This window comes from Choloepus didactylus, chromosome 3 (genome assembly GCF_015220235.1).
Source record: "Choloepus didactylus isolate mChoDid1 chromosome 3, mChoDid1.pri, whole genome shotgun sequence".
NCBI classification, from domain to species: domain Eukaryota; kingdom Metazoa; phylum Chordata; class Mammalia; order Pilosa; family Megalonychidae; genus Choloepus; species Choloepus didactylus.
In genome coordinates, this window is record NC_051309.1 from 117252844 (window position 1) to 117267328 (window position 14485).

General features: G+C 37.8%; 1 protein-coding gene across 2 annotated transcripts in view; it reads right to left on the reverse strand.

Moving 5' to 3' along the window:
• Positions 1-262: 262 nt before the first annotated feature.
• Positions 263-14485, reverse strand: part of PAPSS1 (3'-phosphoadenosine 5'-phosphosulfate synthase 1) — a 157231-nt gene continuing 143008 nt past the window's right edge. For both annotated transcript variants that reach the window (XM_037830412.1, XM_037830411.1), the window contains exon 12: positions 263-995. In XM_037830412.1, coding sequence (XP_037686340.1) covers positions 857-995 — 139 coding nt within the window. In that variant the 3' untranslated portion in view covers positions 263-856. The remainder of the gene's footprint in view (positions 996-14485) is intronic.

Sequence of the window (14485 nt, forward strand, 5' to 3'; positions counted from 1 at the left end):
TGGACTGTTATATGGGTGTTTAACAATATTACAGAGATATTTGGGGAAACTGGTTGAATTTTTGGATAGACTAAAAGAGCATTTTTTATTTTCCCACTTAAAATAATGGAACATAGCTCCTGTCACCCAAAACTTCGCTATGCAGCATGGTGGTAGGAACTAATTAGATGTCAGTAATGATAAATGCCTGTAGTTTTCTTCTGCCATCAGAAACTTTTTCACGAGGAGGAAAGGGTATATAGACCAAAAAAAACCATTAAAATTATCAGGTAAATAAGCCAAAAATCTAACTTTATTGAATAGAGAAAGTTCATGCAGGGCTTACACAGATCATAAGAATAGTTTAAATTATAACAGCTGAGAGATCAATAGCTGACTGGAAGGAAGAAAGGCAGTTCATATTTGCAGTGTAGAAAAAAATATAATTGCCACAGATGTCTTGTAAAATTCCAAAACAAGCTCTAGCCAAGTTTATTGTTTAGTGGCTTTTTCTTTTCTTTAAAGGGATGAAAAGTAAGATTCGATGTGTGTACTACTGGTTACGACCAAGATAACAGCTTGAAAAAATCGTAAGACAGAAACATACATATAATATAAAAAGACAAGATTTTAAAATCATATTGAAGGAGTATTAGCTATAATAAATGGAAAAGATACATTAAAACTGGCAGTGTGTTACACTAGTTCAAAACAGAAATCATGAGGCAGACGAAAACTGATGCTAGTTAAGGAAAACGGTCTGTTTTTAAGAAGTGCTTCCAGACATACGCCACCACAAAGCAAGGCCCACAGTGACTGTGTGGTCCCTGTGTGTTTATCAGTGAAGTGTCAAAGGTGGAGTGAGTAGGTTAACAGCTTAAACTTTCTCTAAAGTTTTGTAGTACTCCATCAGCACAGTCCAAGCCTTGGGAGCCATGAAACCCTCAGGAGGTTTCTGGCCTTCTTGGGCAAGTTTGCGCATTCGTGTTCCTGAAATAAATTCAAAGTCTTCGTGGCTGAAAAAGAGAAAATAGAAAATTATTTTATATTTTTAAAAACTTACTTGTACTGAAATTTTTAAAAGCATTTGTTCCTTCTGTTCATGTTAGACAAGCATAATGAAAAATTAGCCTGGTTAGAACACAGTACTTGTGAATTTCAACCTGATTTCAGCTTTGTCATTGAGCAAAAAATACTTTAACATTAAATATTATGCATTTTTAGAAGTAGGAAAAATTTTTAATTGGAAATGTTATTGACATCATTGTAGACTCAAATGCAGTTGTAAGAAATAATACAGAAGATTTCCTGTACCCTTTACCCAGTTTCCTCCAATGGTAACATCTAACAAAACTATTAATATCACAACCAGGATATTGTCACTGAAACAGTCTACCAATCTTATTCAGGTTTCTCCAGTTTTACTTGTACTCATTTCTGTATGTGTATTTTTTGCTACACAATTTTGTAGCACATGTGATAACATGTGTAGGTTTGTGTATCCACCACCAGTCAAGATACAAAATAGTTCCAAAACCACAAGGACCACTGAGGTTGCTCTTTTACAGCTAGCTACACCCTCCCTCTCTCGCTACCTGCTCCCCAAACCCTGGCAACCACTAATCTAAAACTGTTTAGAAAACACTAAATCCAACTTAGCTAGTGCACACTGAAAACCATTTTTTAGGGAGTTTTAATTTCAAAGGCTAAATTGCATGGGTATATGGAACAGTAAGAGAAAAAAATGAGAAATTTTTAGCAGCAGCAATTAAATAGCAATAATCCATATTATTCCACTGATAAGCTACTACAAATGCATTGTTAATATTAATAGTTTTCTCATCTTCACACATACATAAAAGCACCAAAGCCTTTAGACCGTTAAGCACAGAGCTTAATGTGACTATGATTCACACCTTCCACCCATGTATTTCATCCTCTTTCTTTTACAGAGGAAACCAACCTAGACACAGCTGACACAGGACCCAGCAAGAGTTCTTGGTTAGTCAGGTCACCAGGTCACAGGCCCTGTTTACTGTCTAGTTAGCAGCTATATGCTCCCTCCCCACTTTATTATTTGTGGAGTTAGCCTTAGGATCCAGTGATATCATGAACTGCCCAGTCGCCCTTGCTTCTAGAGGTATCAAGTCCTAACCCCGGGTTCTGTGGATGTGAAACCATTTGTAAACAGGAACTTTGAAGATGTTATTATTAGTTAAGGTACGACCAAACCGAATCATTAAGGGTGGACCTTAATCCAATATGACTAAAGTCCTTATAAACAAAAGAGATTAGACATGGAAGTAGGAACCAGAGGTGGAGACAAGAAGACACAGATCATGTGAGGGAAGATCGCCAGAAAGCCACCACCAGAATGCTACAAACTTTGGAGAAAGCATGGCCTTGGTGACACCTTGATTTTGGACTTCTAGCTTCTAAAACGGTGAGCTAACAGATTCTTATGGTCTAAACTAACCAGGGTGTGGTATTTGTCACAGCAGCCCTGGCAAACTAAGACAACACCTCTTCTAACTAGCACACTTCTAGGAACTTACATTAAAGGAAATAATCAGAGATGCAGATGAATATTAGGCATAAAATGACTGTCTTAAAGTTGTTTTATGATAGCAAAATACTATAAATAACTTAAAGATCCAAAGAAAATAGTTAAATTATGGTACAGCCCTGTGTGGACTATCATAATCATTAAAGTACAATTAAAAACATGAAAAGATGTTCATGATGTAATTAATCACCACATAAAACTTTATATACGATATCATTGCCATTTTGTTAAAATACCCATGCATACACACACATGCAGGAAGGCTATAAAGAAATACACCCGTGTGCTTATCACTAGGAAGTGGTATTGCAGGTGCTTTTTGTTTTGTTCATCCTATTTTCTGTATTTCTTCAATTTTCTACAAAGTATTCTACATAGTAATTTTTATAATGAGAAAAAACTTATTTAAAAAAAAACTCTATCTGAATTCATTTTAAATAATTTTAAATAGCATAGCCTTTAATTAGCCTGCAAACTCAATCATTTGGAATAACAACTGTGATGACAGTAGATAGCTATAGCACTATGCTTTCTATTCTTGCTTCATGCTATTTATAATAGCTAGCAAATGATAAATGACAGACATTAGTGCTAAACAGTATATCTGAACAGTGCTAGGCACAATACACATTCAATAAATATGTACAGTTCAGATACCATACTCATCTTTCTAATTTGGAGTGCAATATACATTTGGCAAAATAAAGAATGAAAAGGTGTAGATATAGGAAATTTTATTGGTACAATACAAAATAATCCATAGTTCTTAATGAGTCAGTCAGTGCCCTTTGTTCTCTGGCAAAAATCTGGCCAAAAAAAGGCAAGGTGGGGAGTGGGGGGAAGGGTATTGGGTTTCTGATTTCGTGGTTAATCTAAACTTTTTGCACATTCTCTTTTATCTAAATTTAGATAATTCACACTGGAAGTCTTTACATGCCTTTCAGGATAATCTCTTCACTAACCTTCACCAGATTCGCCCTTCTCTGACCTCACTCACCTCCACTTATCTTCATAGCCTGGCTCAGTTAGTCTATGAGCTTTCGGGTTGCCTCCTGATGAGCTCCTCAGTGATCCTGATTACCACCTGGTTTTCAGGTCTCTCTCTCTCTCTCTGCTTTCCTGGCTTCCGTTATCTGTTAATCAATAACCTGACTGCTCACAGAGCTTCTGAACCTCTGGCTTGTTCTAAGCACCTCCTGCACTTGGCCTGCTCCTGCACCTGACCCCTACTGTTATTTCCTATCTTGACTCTTGGACCTAGATGTAGTTCTACCTTTTAGATTTACTGCTGGCCCAATTCTGGCCTTTCCAACTCCCCAATGGGTTGGTGAGTTTCTAACGAATGTACCCCCATTAGAGTGGCTCTTAAAAAATGTCTAAGAGTTTTATTCTGGAATACTATACTTATAGGATAAGAATGTAAAACAGTAAAAGATTCATTTAATCAGTTACAGGAAAAATCAATCTCAAGGATTTATAATCTCATCTCTTTTAGGCAGAAAAGCACTACTCCTCTAACTCAGGCATGAAACATGTTCCCCTAGTCACGATGATTGCACTTCCTACCCCCTTCCACCACCATAAAGACAGAAGATACGCATACTCAATTCGCTCAATATTTCAACAATTCTAATCTTCATAGATAAAACATTTTTAAAATGTCTATAGAAATTATCACAGATGATCACAGAAAAGGAAAAGTTAACAGGTATTGTTTCAAGATAAGATGTTTTGGTTCAAATAGTTTAAATTTAGGGATTTTCCCCCACATCCACCTTCTGTTCAATGAACAAGAAAAGTCAGATCTACCTTAATATATTTGCCCATGCAGATGAGCTGGGTAACATAGTGGATACCTAAAGAAGCCTCCCATCTTTCCAAATATAAGTGACTACAACTAAAGGGAGGAGGGAGTGAGATGAGCCCAGAAGAGAAGCAAAATTATGAGAGGAGAGATTTCAAAAAATTTGGAAAGGCTGGAAATAGAAATATAATTTGTAAATTTATCAACCCTAAGATGAAAACTGGGTTTGAGAAAATGGATAAGCTCTCCAAAGGAAGAAGACTCAGCGAAAGAGAAAGCACTTGTCAAAGAAGTCAGAAGAGAACCAAGACGGTTATCTGGAGGACATGGAAGAGTAAAAATTCTATAGTAAGGCTACAGAGAGCTAAGGAAAATGACCATGAGAAAAAAAATCACTGAATCTAAGAATCGGAATTTAAACACCTTTAACAGAAGAGTTTGAACAGATGAAGGAAAGAAATGGAGGAGTGGTAAGCGGCAGAGATGCACAGTAGAGCAAAGATGTGAATTCTTTTTTTAAGGAAAGGGTGAGGGCTTAGAATGCAATGTGTATAGGCAGAGGAAAATAAACAGCAAGAAGGACTAAAGGGAGAAGGATAAAAGTTAGGAGAGAGGGAATAAAAGAGAAATTAAAAATATAGTAGAAAGTCTGGGATAAAGAACACAGGGAGAGAGGTTTTGACAAAGAAGAGTGAAGGAAAAAAGAAAGGGAAGGTGAAGACAAACAGTGATGATTTGGAGTTTGTTTTTGCTTTCTAGCTGCTAAAACAAACAAGTACCATACAATAGTATGGCCTGGATCAGGAGTTTTATTGGCTCACAGTTTCAGAGGCTAGAAAGCTTGCTTCCTCCAGAGGTTGGTATCTTCTAGCTGGCTGGCAATTTTGGGGGTTCCTTGGCTTTTCCATCACATGGCAATGTAAAGGGCGGCAGCAGCATTTTCTTTCTCTTCTGGGTTCTGCCGACTTCCAGTTCCTTGCTCTTTCTGTGGCTTCTCATTTTGTGTCCAATTGCCTTTGCTTTAAGGATGTCAGTCATAGGGATTAAGAACTCCCCTCATTCAGTTTGGGCACACCTTAAAAATTGTATCTTCAAAGGTCCCATTTACAAAGGGGTTCAACACCCACAAGACCAGGAGTTGGAACTGAACACGCCTTTTGGGGTAAGACATCATTCATCCTCCAACAGAGTTAAAAAAGATGAGGTGGTTAATGCATGATGGTCTCAAGCTTCTCAATAAAGATGGAGGGTTGTCTTCTGAGAATAACAGGAAACGAGGTATAACAAATTTCCTCAGGGACCTCAGGGCATGGCTTAGCTAAGCAGGGGCTGCAGAGGGAGTCATGAGGGTTGAAATGAGTAGCTATCGAGGGGTCCACATATCTAACTATTACCTAAAAATCCCAGTTCCAACCTTATATGAAATTGGTTAATTTAGCTGAGACTCATTTGACAGAACCTTCTTTAGGAAGTTCAGTTATCAGCTCCCTAAATATGCTTCACTGAGGAAGACAGTGGGATAGGTGAGGCAGAGCAAACTTCTCCTCCATGAAAGAGACTAGAGAAAAGGCAGAAAACACCCAGGACAGCGGTTTCAGGGTGCAAATGGCCAGAAAGAGACCTCTACAATATGTGGTGGGGACTTGGACGAACAAGTGGAGAAACTGTGTCTCAAAGAACAGGATGAGTTCATTCTGCTGGAACTGCTGCTGGGGGCTGGCAGCAGGGAGAGATGGTTGCTGAGGAGGGTAAGGAGCAGCTCTCTACTCCTGCACATCCATCTCAGTAATTAGCTGGAGAGATAATCCTCCTCAGGATTGGCCAGGAGCTCCCATGAGGGAAGCTGGGAAACAGCGGACCTGTGTTGACCGCATTTATGCTTCCTACATGGAAACCCATGGTGTGCACGGACAAGAGGCAGGAACAGGCAAGGGTGCCACATGGAAGTACTAAGGACCCCTCTCACACCCCAAAAGGCTCATGGGCACATGGCAGGCAGGGAGCAGGGCACATCTGAGCTGCAGGGTGAGATGCGCAGCCCCACAGCCTGAGAGTGATCCGCTCAGAGGCCTGAGAATCATCACACCGATGGTGCCCTAAAGCAGACTCCCTGCCAAACTACACAGGACCCACACTGCACTCCTGGGGCTGGCAGCCCCAGTGCATATGGAGAACTGTACAATCGTTGGATTTCTACCTGGTTTGGACCCCACCCAGCACACAGGTAAAGTTGGGGGAAAGCTGGCTTGAGGATGAGAGGTGGCTCAAGAGCATCATCTGCAGGGAAGACAGGGAAAGTGCACTCCAGCAAACTGTGGCTCTGCCAAAAAATATATATATATAAATGTTCAAATAATCCTGTATTTCCCAAAATAACCTTATCAAGATAAGCAAAAGCCCCAAAGTCAACAGAAAAATCACAAAGCACGTGAAGACTCAAGAAGATACTGACAAGACAAACAACCAAATTAAAAAGCTGGAGAGACATAGAAGTTGGAGCATTTAATCAAAGAAGTACACACAAATCTCCAAAACAACTTCAATGAGTTGGCTAAAGATATAAAAGACATCAAGACTCTAGAAGAGCATAAGGAAGGTTTTGAAAGAGTAAATAAAAAAATAGCAGATCGTATGGAAATAAAAGATACTGTTGAGCAAAATAAAAATATATCAAACACACAGCAGATATGAAGAGGCAGAAAAAAAAGTAAGTGAACTAGAGGACAAACCAACTGAATGTGAACGCACAAAAGAACAAATGCTGAAAAAAGTCAAAAAATTTGAAATGGATCTCAGGGAAATGGTGGACAACATGAAGTGCACAAATGTAAGAATCATTGGTGTCTGAGAAGAAGAGTAAAAGGCTAAGAAGAGTATTTGAAGACATAACTGAAGAAAACTTCCCTATGCCCCTAGATGACATAAATATACAAATCCAAAGTTTGCTGGACTCCAAATAGAATAAATCCAAATAAACCCACTCTGAGATAGATACTAATCAGATTGTCAGATGCTGAAGAGAAGGAGAAAGTCCTGAAATCAGCAAGAGAGAAGCAATTCACCACATACAAGGGAAACCACAAAAAACTAAGTACTGACTACTCAGTGGATACCATGGAGGCGTGAAGGCAGAGGTAGGATATATTTAAGATTCTGAAAGTGAAAAGTTGCCAGCCAAGAATTCTTTATCCAGCAAAGCTTTCCTTCAAAATTAAGGGAGAGTTTGAAATTTTCATAGACAAATGAATGATGAAAGAATGTGTTAACAAATACCCTGCAAGAAATACTAAAGGACGTTGGAAAAAAGAAAGGAGAGAGAGGTCTGGAGAAGGGCATAGAACTGAAGAGTATTAGCAAGGGTAACTTAAAGGAAAAAAAAGGAGGAGTGAAAAATAGATCTGACAAATAAAAACCAAAGGATAAGGTGGTTGGTTCAAGAACTGTCTTCACAGTAATAACTTTGAATGTAAATGGACTAAACTACCCAATGAAAGGATAAAGGTGGGCAGAATGGATCAAAAAGTATGATCCATCAATATGCTGTTTACAAGAGACTCATCTTAGGCCCAGCGATACAAAGACACTTAAAGTGAAAGGATGGAAAAGAAAAATATTCCTTGCAAGGGACAGCCAAGAGAAAGCAAGGGTAGCAATACTGATATCAGACAAAGTAGACTTAAATGCAAAGTAGACTTAAACTTATAGGACACTATAAATTAATAAATGGGAAAATTCACTAAGAAGAAATGACAATTATAAATTTTTAGGCACCCAATCAAGGTGCTCCAAAGTACATGAGACAAACATTGGCAAAACTGAAGGGAGGAATAGGCATTTCTACCATAATAGTGGAAGACTTCAATACACCACTCTCTTCTATAGATAGAACAACCAAAGGACCAGTAAGGAAACTGAGAACCTAAACAATGTGATAAATGAATTACATTTAACAGACATATATAGATTATTACATCCCAAAGTACCAGGATATACATTCTTCTCTAGCGCCCATGAAATGTTCTCCAGGATAGATCATATGCTGGGGCACAAAACAAGTCTCAATAAACTTAAAAAGATTGAAATTATTCAAAGCACATTCTCTCACCATAATGAAATGCAACTAGAAATCAATAACCACCACAGAACCAGAATATTCACACATATGTGGAGGTTAAACAACACAATACTAAAAAGTCATTGGGTCAAAGAAGAAATTGCAAGAGAAATTGGTAAGTATCAAGAAACGAATGAAAATGAGGACACAGCATATCAAAACCTATGTGATGCAGTGAAGGCTGTGCTGGATGGGGGGTAGGATTTCTAGTTCTAAATGCATATATTAAAAAGGAAGAAAGAGCTAAAACCAAAGACCTGAAGAAGCTAGAGTATGATCAGCAAACTAACCCTAAAGCAAGCAGAACAAAAGAAATAAGGATTAAAGCAGAAACAAATGATATGGAGAACAAAAAAACAATAGAATAAATAAAACTAAAAGCTGCTTCTTTGAGAAGATCAGCAAGATTGACAAACCCTTAGCTAGATGACAAAGTAAAAAAGAAAGAAAACCCAAATAAACAAAACCAGAAAAGACAGGGGGAACATTACAGTGGATCCCAAAGAAATAAAAAAAAATCGTAAGAGGATACTATGAACAATTTAGAAGAAATGGATAATTTCCTGGAAACACATGAACAACCTAGACTGACCTGGAAAGAAACAGAAGACCTCAAGAAGCCAATCACAAGTAAAGAGAACCAACCAGTCATCAAAAGCTTCTTACAAATAAAAGCCCAGGGCCAGATGGCTTCACAGGGGAATTTTACCAAACTTTCCAAAAAGAATTGACACCATTCCTGCTCAAGCTCTTTCAAAAAACTGAAGGAAAAGGAACACAATCTAACTCATTTTATGATCTAATATCAAACCCAGATAAAGATACTACAAGAAAGGAAAACTATAGGCCAATCTCCCTATTGAATATAGATGCAAAAATTCTTAACAAAATACCTGCAAAATGAATCCAAAGACACATTAAAAGAATTATACGCCACGATCAAGAGGGGTGCATTCCAGGCATGCAAGAGTGGTTCAATATAGGAAAATCAATCAATGTAATATTACACATTAACAAATCAAAAGGGAAAAATCAAATGATCATTTCAACAGACACTAAAAAAGCATTTGACAAAATTCAGCATCTTTTTTTGATCCCTTCAAAAGGTAGGCAATGAAGGAAACATCTTCAATATGATAAAGGGCATATATGATCAATGGAACTGAATAGAGACTTTGGAAATAGACCCCCAGATCTACTGTCAACTGATTTTTGATAAGGTCCCCAAATCCACTGAACGGGACAGAACAGTCTCTTCAACAAATGGGGCGGGGAGAACTGGATCTCCATATACAAAAGAATGAAAAAGGACCCCTACCCTCACATGCTATACAAAAATTAACTCAGAGTGGACTGAAGACCTCAATATAAGAGATAGTACTATAAAACTCCTAGAAGATAATGTAGAGAAACATCTTCAAGACCTAGTAATACCAGGCAGCCTTTAGAGCTTACGTTCAAAGCATAAGCAATGAAAGAAAAAATAGATAAATGGGAACTCCTCAAAATCAAAAGCTTCTGTGCATCAAAAGACTTTGTCAAAAAGGTGAAGAGGCAGCCAACTCAATGGGAGAAAATATTTGGAAACCATCTATCTGATAAGAGACTGATATCCTGCATGTATAAAGAAATCTTACAACTCAACAATGATACAAACAGCCCAATTATAAAATGGGCAAAAAATATGAAAAGGTATTTTCTGAAGAGGAAATACAAATGCCTAAAAAACACATGAAAAAAAAATGTTCACCTTCTGCAGCTATTAGGGAAATGCAAATCAAAACCACAATCAGATATCATCTCACACCAATAAGAATGGCTGTCATTAAACAAACAGGGAACTACAAACGATGAAGAAGATGTAGAGAAATCAAAACTCTTATTCATTGCTGGTGGGGATATATAAATGAACAGCTGCTCTGGAAGACAGTTTGGCAGTTCTTCAGAAAACTAGATATCAAATTATCCTATGATCTAGCAATTTCACTTCTCGGTATATATCCAGACAATCAGAAAGCAGTGACATGAACAGACATTTGCACACCAACATTCATAGTGGCACTGTTCACAGTTGCCAAGAGATGGAAACAACCCAAATGTCCTTCAACAGATGAGGAGAAAAACAAAACGTGGTATATACATACAGAGGAATACTATGCAGCAGTAAGAAGGAATGAAGTCCTGAAACATATGACAATATGAATGAACCCTGAAGACATAATGCTGAGTGAAGTAAGTCAGACATCAAAGGAGAGATATTGTATGTTATCACTAATATGAACTCCCTGAACAATGTAAAATTGGTGTCTAATAACATAGAATATGGGGGGTATTAGACATAGACAGAAGCTAGTGAAGGGGAAATGATTACCTAATATGTACAAACATGTTAATGATGGTTAACTTAAAGATATGGGAATGGACAGAGGTAATGACAGTTCATTAACGGGATTAAAAGTATCAGTGCCTCACTGAAGGCACACATGATTGAAAAGAGTTGTTTAAGGTATGTATCCCACAGATTAGCACCACAAATATAAATAAGTGCTTGCATGATTTACTTCTAAGGCACAACCCTGGTAAAAAGTTAACATCAGAATGGTACATGGGAAAAACTACCTGTTGCATATTATAGACTATATTTAATAGGAATACCTTACCAGTACCACACTAATACTAGGGATGATTAGGGGCTGATAAGAACTTTGGGGTGTTTGGGTTATGATAATTGTTTAAAATTGAGAGTGATGATGATTGTACAACTAAGTGAAGATAATGCAAGACACTGATTGTTTATCTTCAACAGAATATATATTATGTGAAATTAGGAACCCCGTACTTGATAATCCCAGCAATTGATCCTGAGGCTTGCTCTACTGAAACTTATGGCTCTAAAGGGGAGGCTAAGCCTACCTATAATCATGCCTAAAAGTCACCTCCAGACAACCTCTTTTGTTGCTCAGATGTGGCCCTTCTCTCTGTAAGCCAACTTTGCAAATAAATTCACTACCTCCACCCCACCCCCACCTTGTGGGACATGACTCCCAGGAAAGGGACTCTCCCTGGTGACGTGGGACATGACTCCCAGGAATGAGCCTGGTTCTGGCATCAAGCGACTGAGAATGCCTTTTTGAACAAAAGGGGGAAAAGAGAGGTAACAATAAGGTTTCAGTGGCTAAGAGATTTCAAATAGAGTCAAGACGGTATCCTGGAGGTTATTCTTATTGCAAGCTCCAGCTAGATATTCCAAATGCCCACTGTATGCCAAGCCCTAATCAACAGCAGTCCCCAAAATACTGAAGAATACCTAAGTCCCTATCTGAGTCTCCATAAAAGTTTCACTCACTAAGTTAACTTTTCAGAAACTTAAATCCCCCAGTGTTTCTATGGTCTCAAAATCCAGAGGCAACAGCCTCTCCAAGAACATCAACCAGATGCAGCCATCTTCCCCATAATGTTGACACCCCTTTTCAATATGAACAAGTTAGGATGCTCACTGCCCAGATATCCCTAAAGACTGAGAGTGCTCAAATGAGACAGAGGGGTAGCAACAGATAAGACAGGATATAACAAAGGATTAGGAATACTGAATCTTTATATAATTTTTTTTTTTTTTTTAGTTTCTAGGGTACTAGCATAGCGAGAAGGAAATAACTGACATGGTGGAACTGTAACATATAACATGCTTTGAAATTTGCTCTATAGCTACTTGTTGAATTGTATTTTGAAAGTCATCACATTTCTGTATATATATTTCACAATAAGGAAATAAGTGAAATTGTGGAACTGTAACTCATAGCATTCATTGAGATGTGCTCTCTAACTACTTGCTAAATCGTATTTGAAAGTTATTTCTTCGTATATGTTTCACAAAAAAATGCTTCAGTAAGGAAAATTATGACCCTAGATTTTTCTAGCCTGTAAATTTTATATTTTGGTTTCAAAAAAGAAAACCTTCGGTCGTATGCTTAAAGAGCTTGTTCTTAATGGCAATGAGAAAGAAGAGAGAAACTTGCTGGATGACTCTGCCTTAATTTTTTGATTAAAGGAAAAAGGCCAGAGTAATTTAAGTCCTTTCTTTCTCCAGAATGCCAAACTATCTGAAAGCCAAAAGTTTGCTTGCATTCCTTCTGAAATTGTGCTTTAAAACCAAGGTCCCTGGGTACCTCTTTTACTAAAGCTATTTCACACTTCATCTGCCCCTCATGCCACAAACATTTCTTCATTACATGAAATGGCAGTGTCGCCTTCCACATGGTGGTAGTTCCAGTCCAGGCTGGCTACAGAAAACACATTTCCCTCGGACTCGTACTTGCATTTCTATCTCTGTCACATAAGGATTTTCATCAGAAGCTAGCTCCAAGAATTTGACACAAGAGTCGAATCTGTAATCAAGTATTTTTCACAATTACATCTTTAAATGGACACCATTTAACAGAAATAATTAAATCAAGTAAAAACCAAAGAATCCTGGAATGATCTCAAATTAGTTCTGAAATTTACCTATGAGTAATCAGTAATCTGCCAGGCAGCAGAAAAGACTACTAAACAGAGGACCTTAGGCTTTCACTACAAAGCAATGCTAATTAGGACTAATTACACTAGTTAGACAATCTCCCAGGGCATTTGAAAAAAGAAACGTATTTTTTTTTTCTTTCTCAAAACCACTTGGTTACAGAATCTTGTAATCCACAGCAAACAGAACCCCAGCTATTTAAAAAACAAACAAACAAACAAAAAAAAAAAAAGGGGAAGGGACCAGAACAAACAAGGGAGAGAAACTACTACTGAGCAGACTATATGGGTCCTTAATAGCCTGCACTCGCTAAGCACATGTGGCCTGCATCGTGACTAACTCCAAAGTACAATGACTTTAGGCCACTTGTGGAAGATTTTAAATTTTTATAGCCATCTGCTGCCCCTCACTCCACAGGCATCCATCAGAGCCACCAGTATAAGTTGCTCACATGGGCAAGAGAGAGGGATCAGCAAATCGCCCTCCAAGTGTATTTTTTGAAGGTTCATTTTCAATTAGACCGGCTTAAAAAAAAAAAAGCTAACAAGACAATCGATTGGGGGAATTTCTTCTCTGGCAGAAAGAACTAAAAATAATGGTGCAAATTGTAAGTGGATCTAATGAACTATTTCTTATCTAACTGACTCTTCATCCAACTTGAAGATCATATATAATATTATAATGTGCATGAAAACACTAAGACTTGATAGGAATGAGATTTTAAAAGTCATCTTTTCAAAACCAGATAAAAGTTTTTTTTTTTTTTTTAACCTAAGCTAACGACTTTACTTCCAACATGTTCCACTCTACCTCAAGAAAGTAACCTAATATAGCAACATTTCTGTGAACTTGTTCCTACTATACCCATCAGAAATTAAACAGACCATAGCCATTCCTGGGCATTCCCAGAACGTTAAATTTACCCACGACCGCTTCTCTGTTATTGGATTATTGTTCCCCCTTCCTTAATTATTCTCTATCACTAGTTCCCCTACATTCTACATTATAAACCATTTGTTTTACATTTTTCAAAGTTCACATTAGTGGTAGCATATAATATTTCTCTTTTTGTGCCTGGCTTATTTCGCTCAGCATTATGTCTTCAAGGTTCATCCATGTTGTCATATGTTTCACATTGTTCCTTCTTACTGCTGTATAGTATTCCATTGTGTGTATATACCACACTTTATCCACTCATCTGTTGAAGGATGTTTGGGTTGTTTCCATCTCTTGGCAATTGTGAATAATGCTACTATGAACATTGGCGTGCAGATATCTGTTCGTGTCACTGCTTTCCGATCTTCCGGTTATATACTGAGAAGTGCAATTGCTGGATCGAACGGTAACTCTATATCTAGTTTTCTAAGGAACTGCCAGACTGACTTCCAGAGTGGCTGAACCATTAGACAGTCCCACCAACAATGAATAAGAGTTCCAATTTCTCCACATCCCCTCCAGCATTTGTAGTTTCCTGTTTGTTTAATGGCAGCCATTCTAATTGGTGTG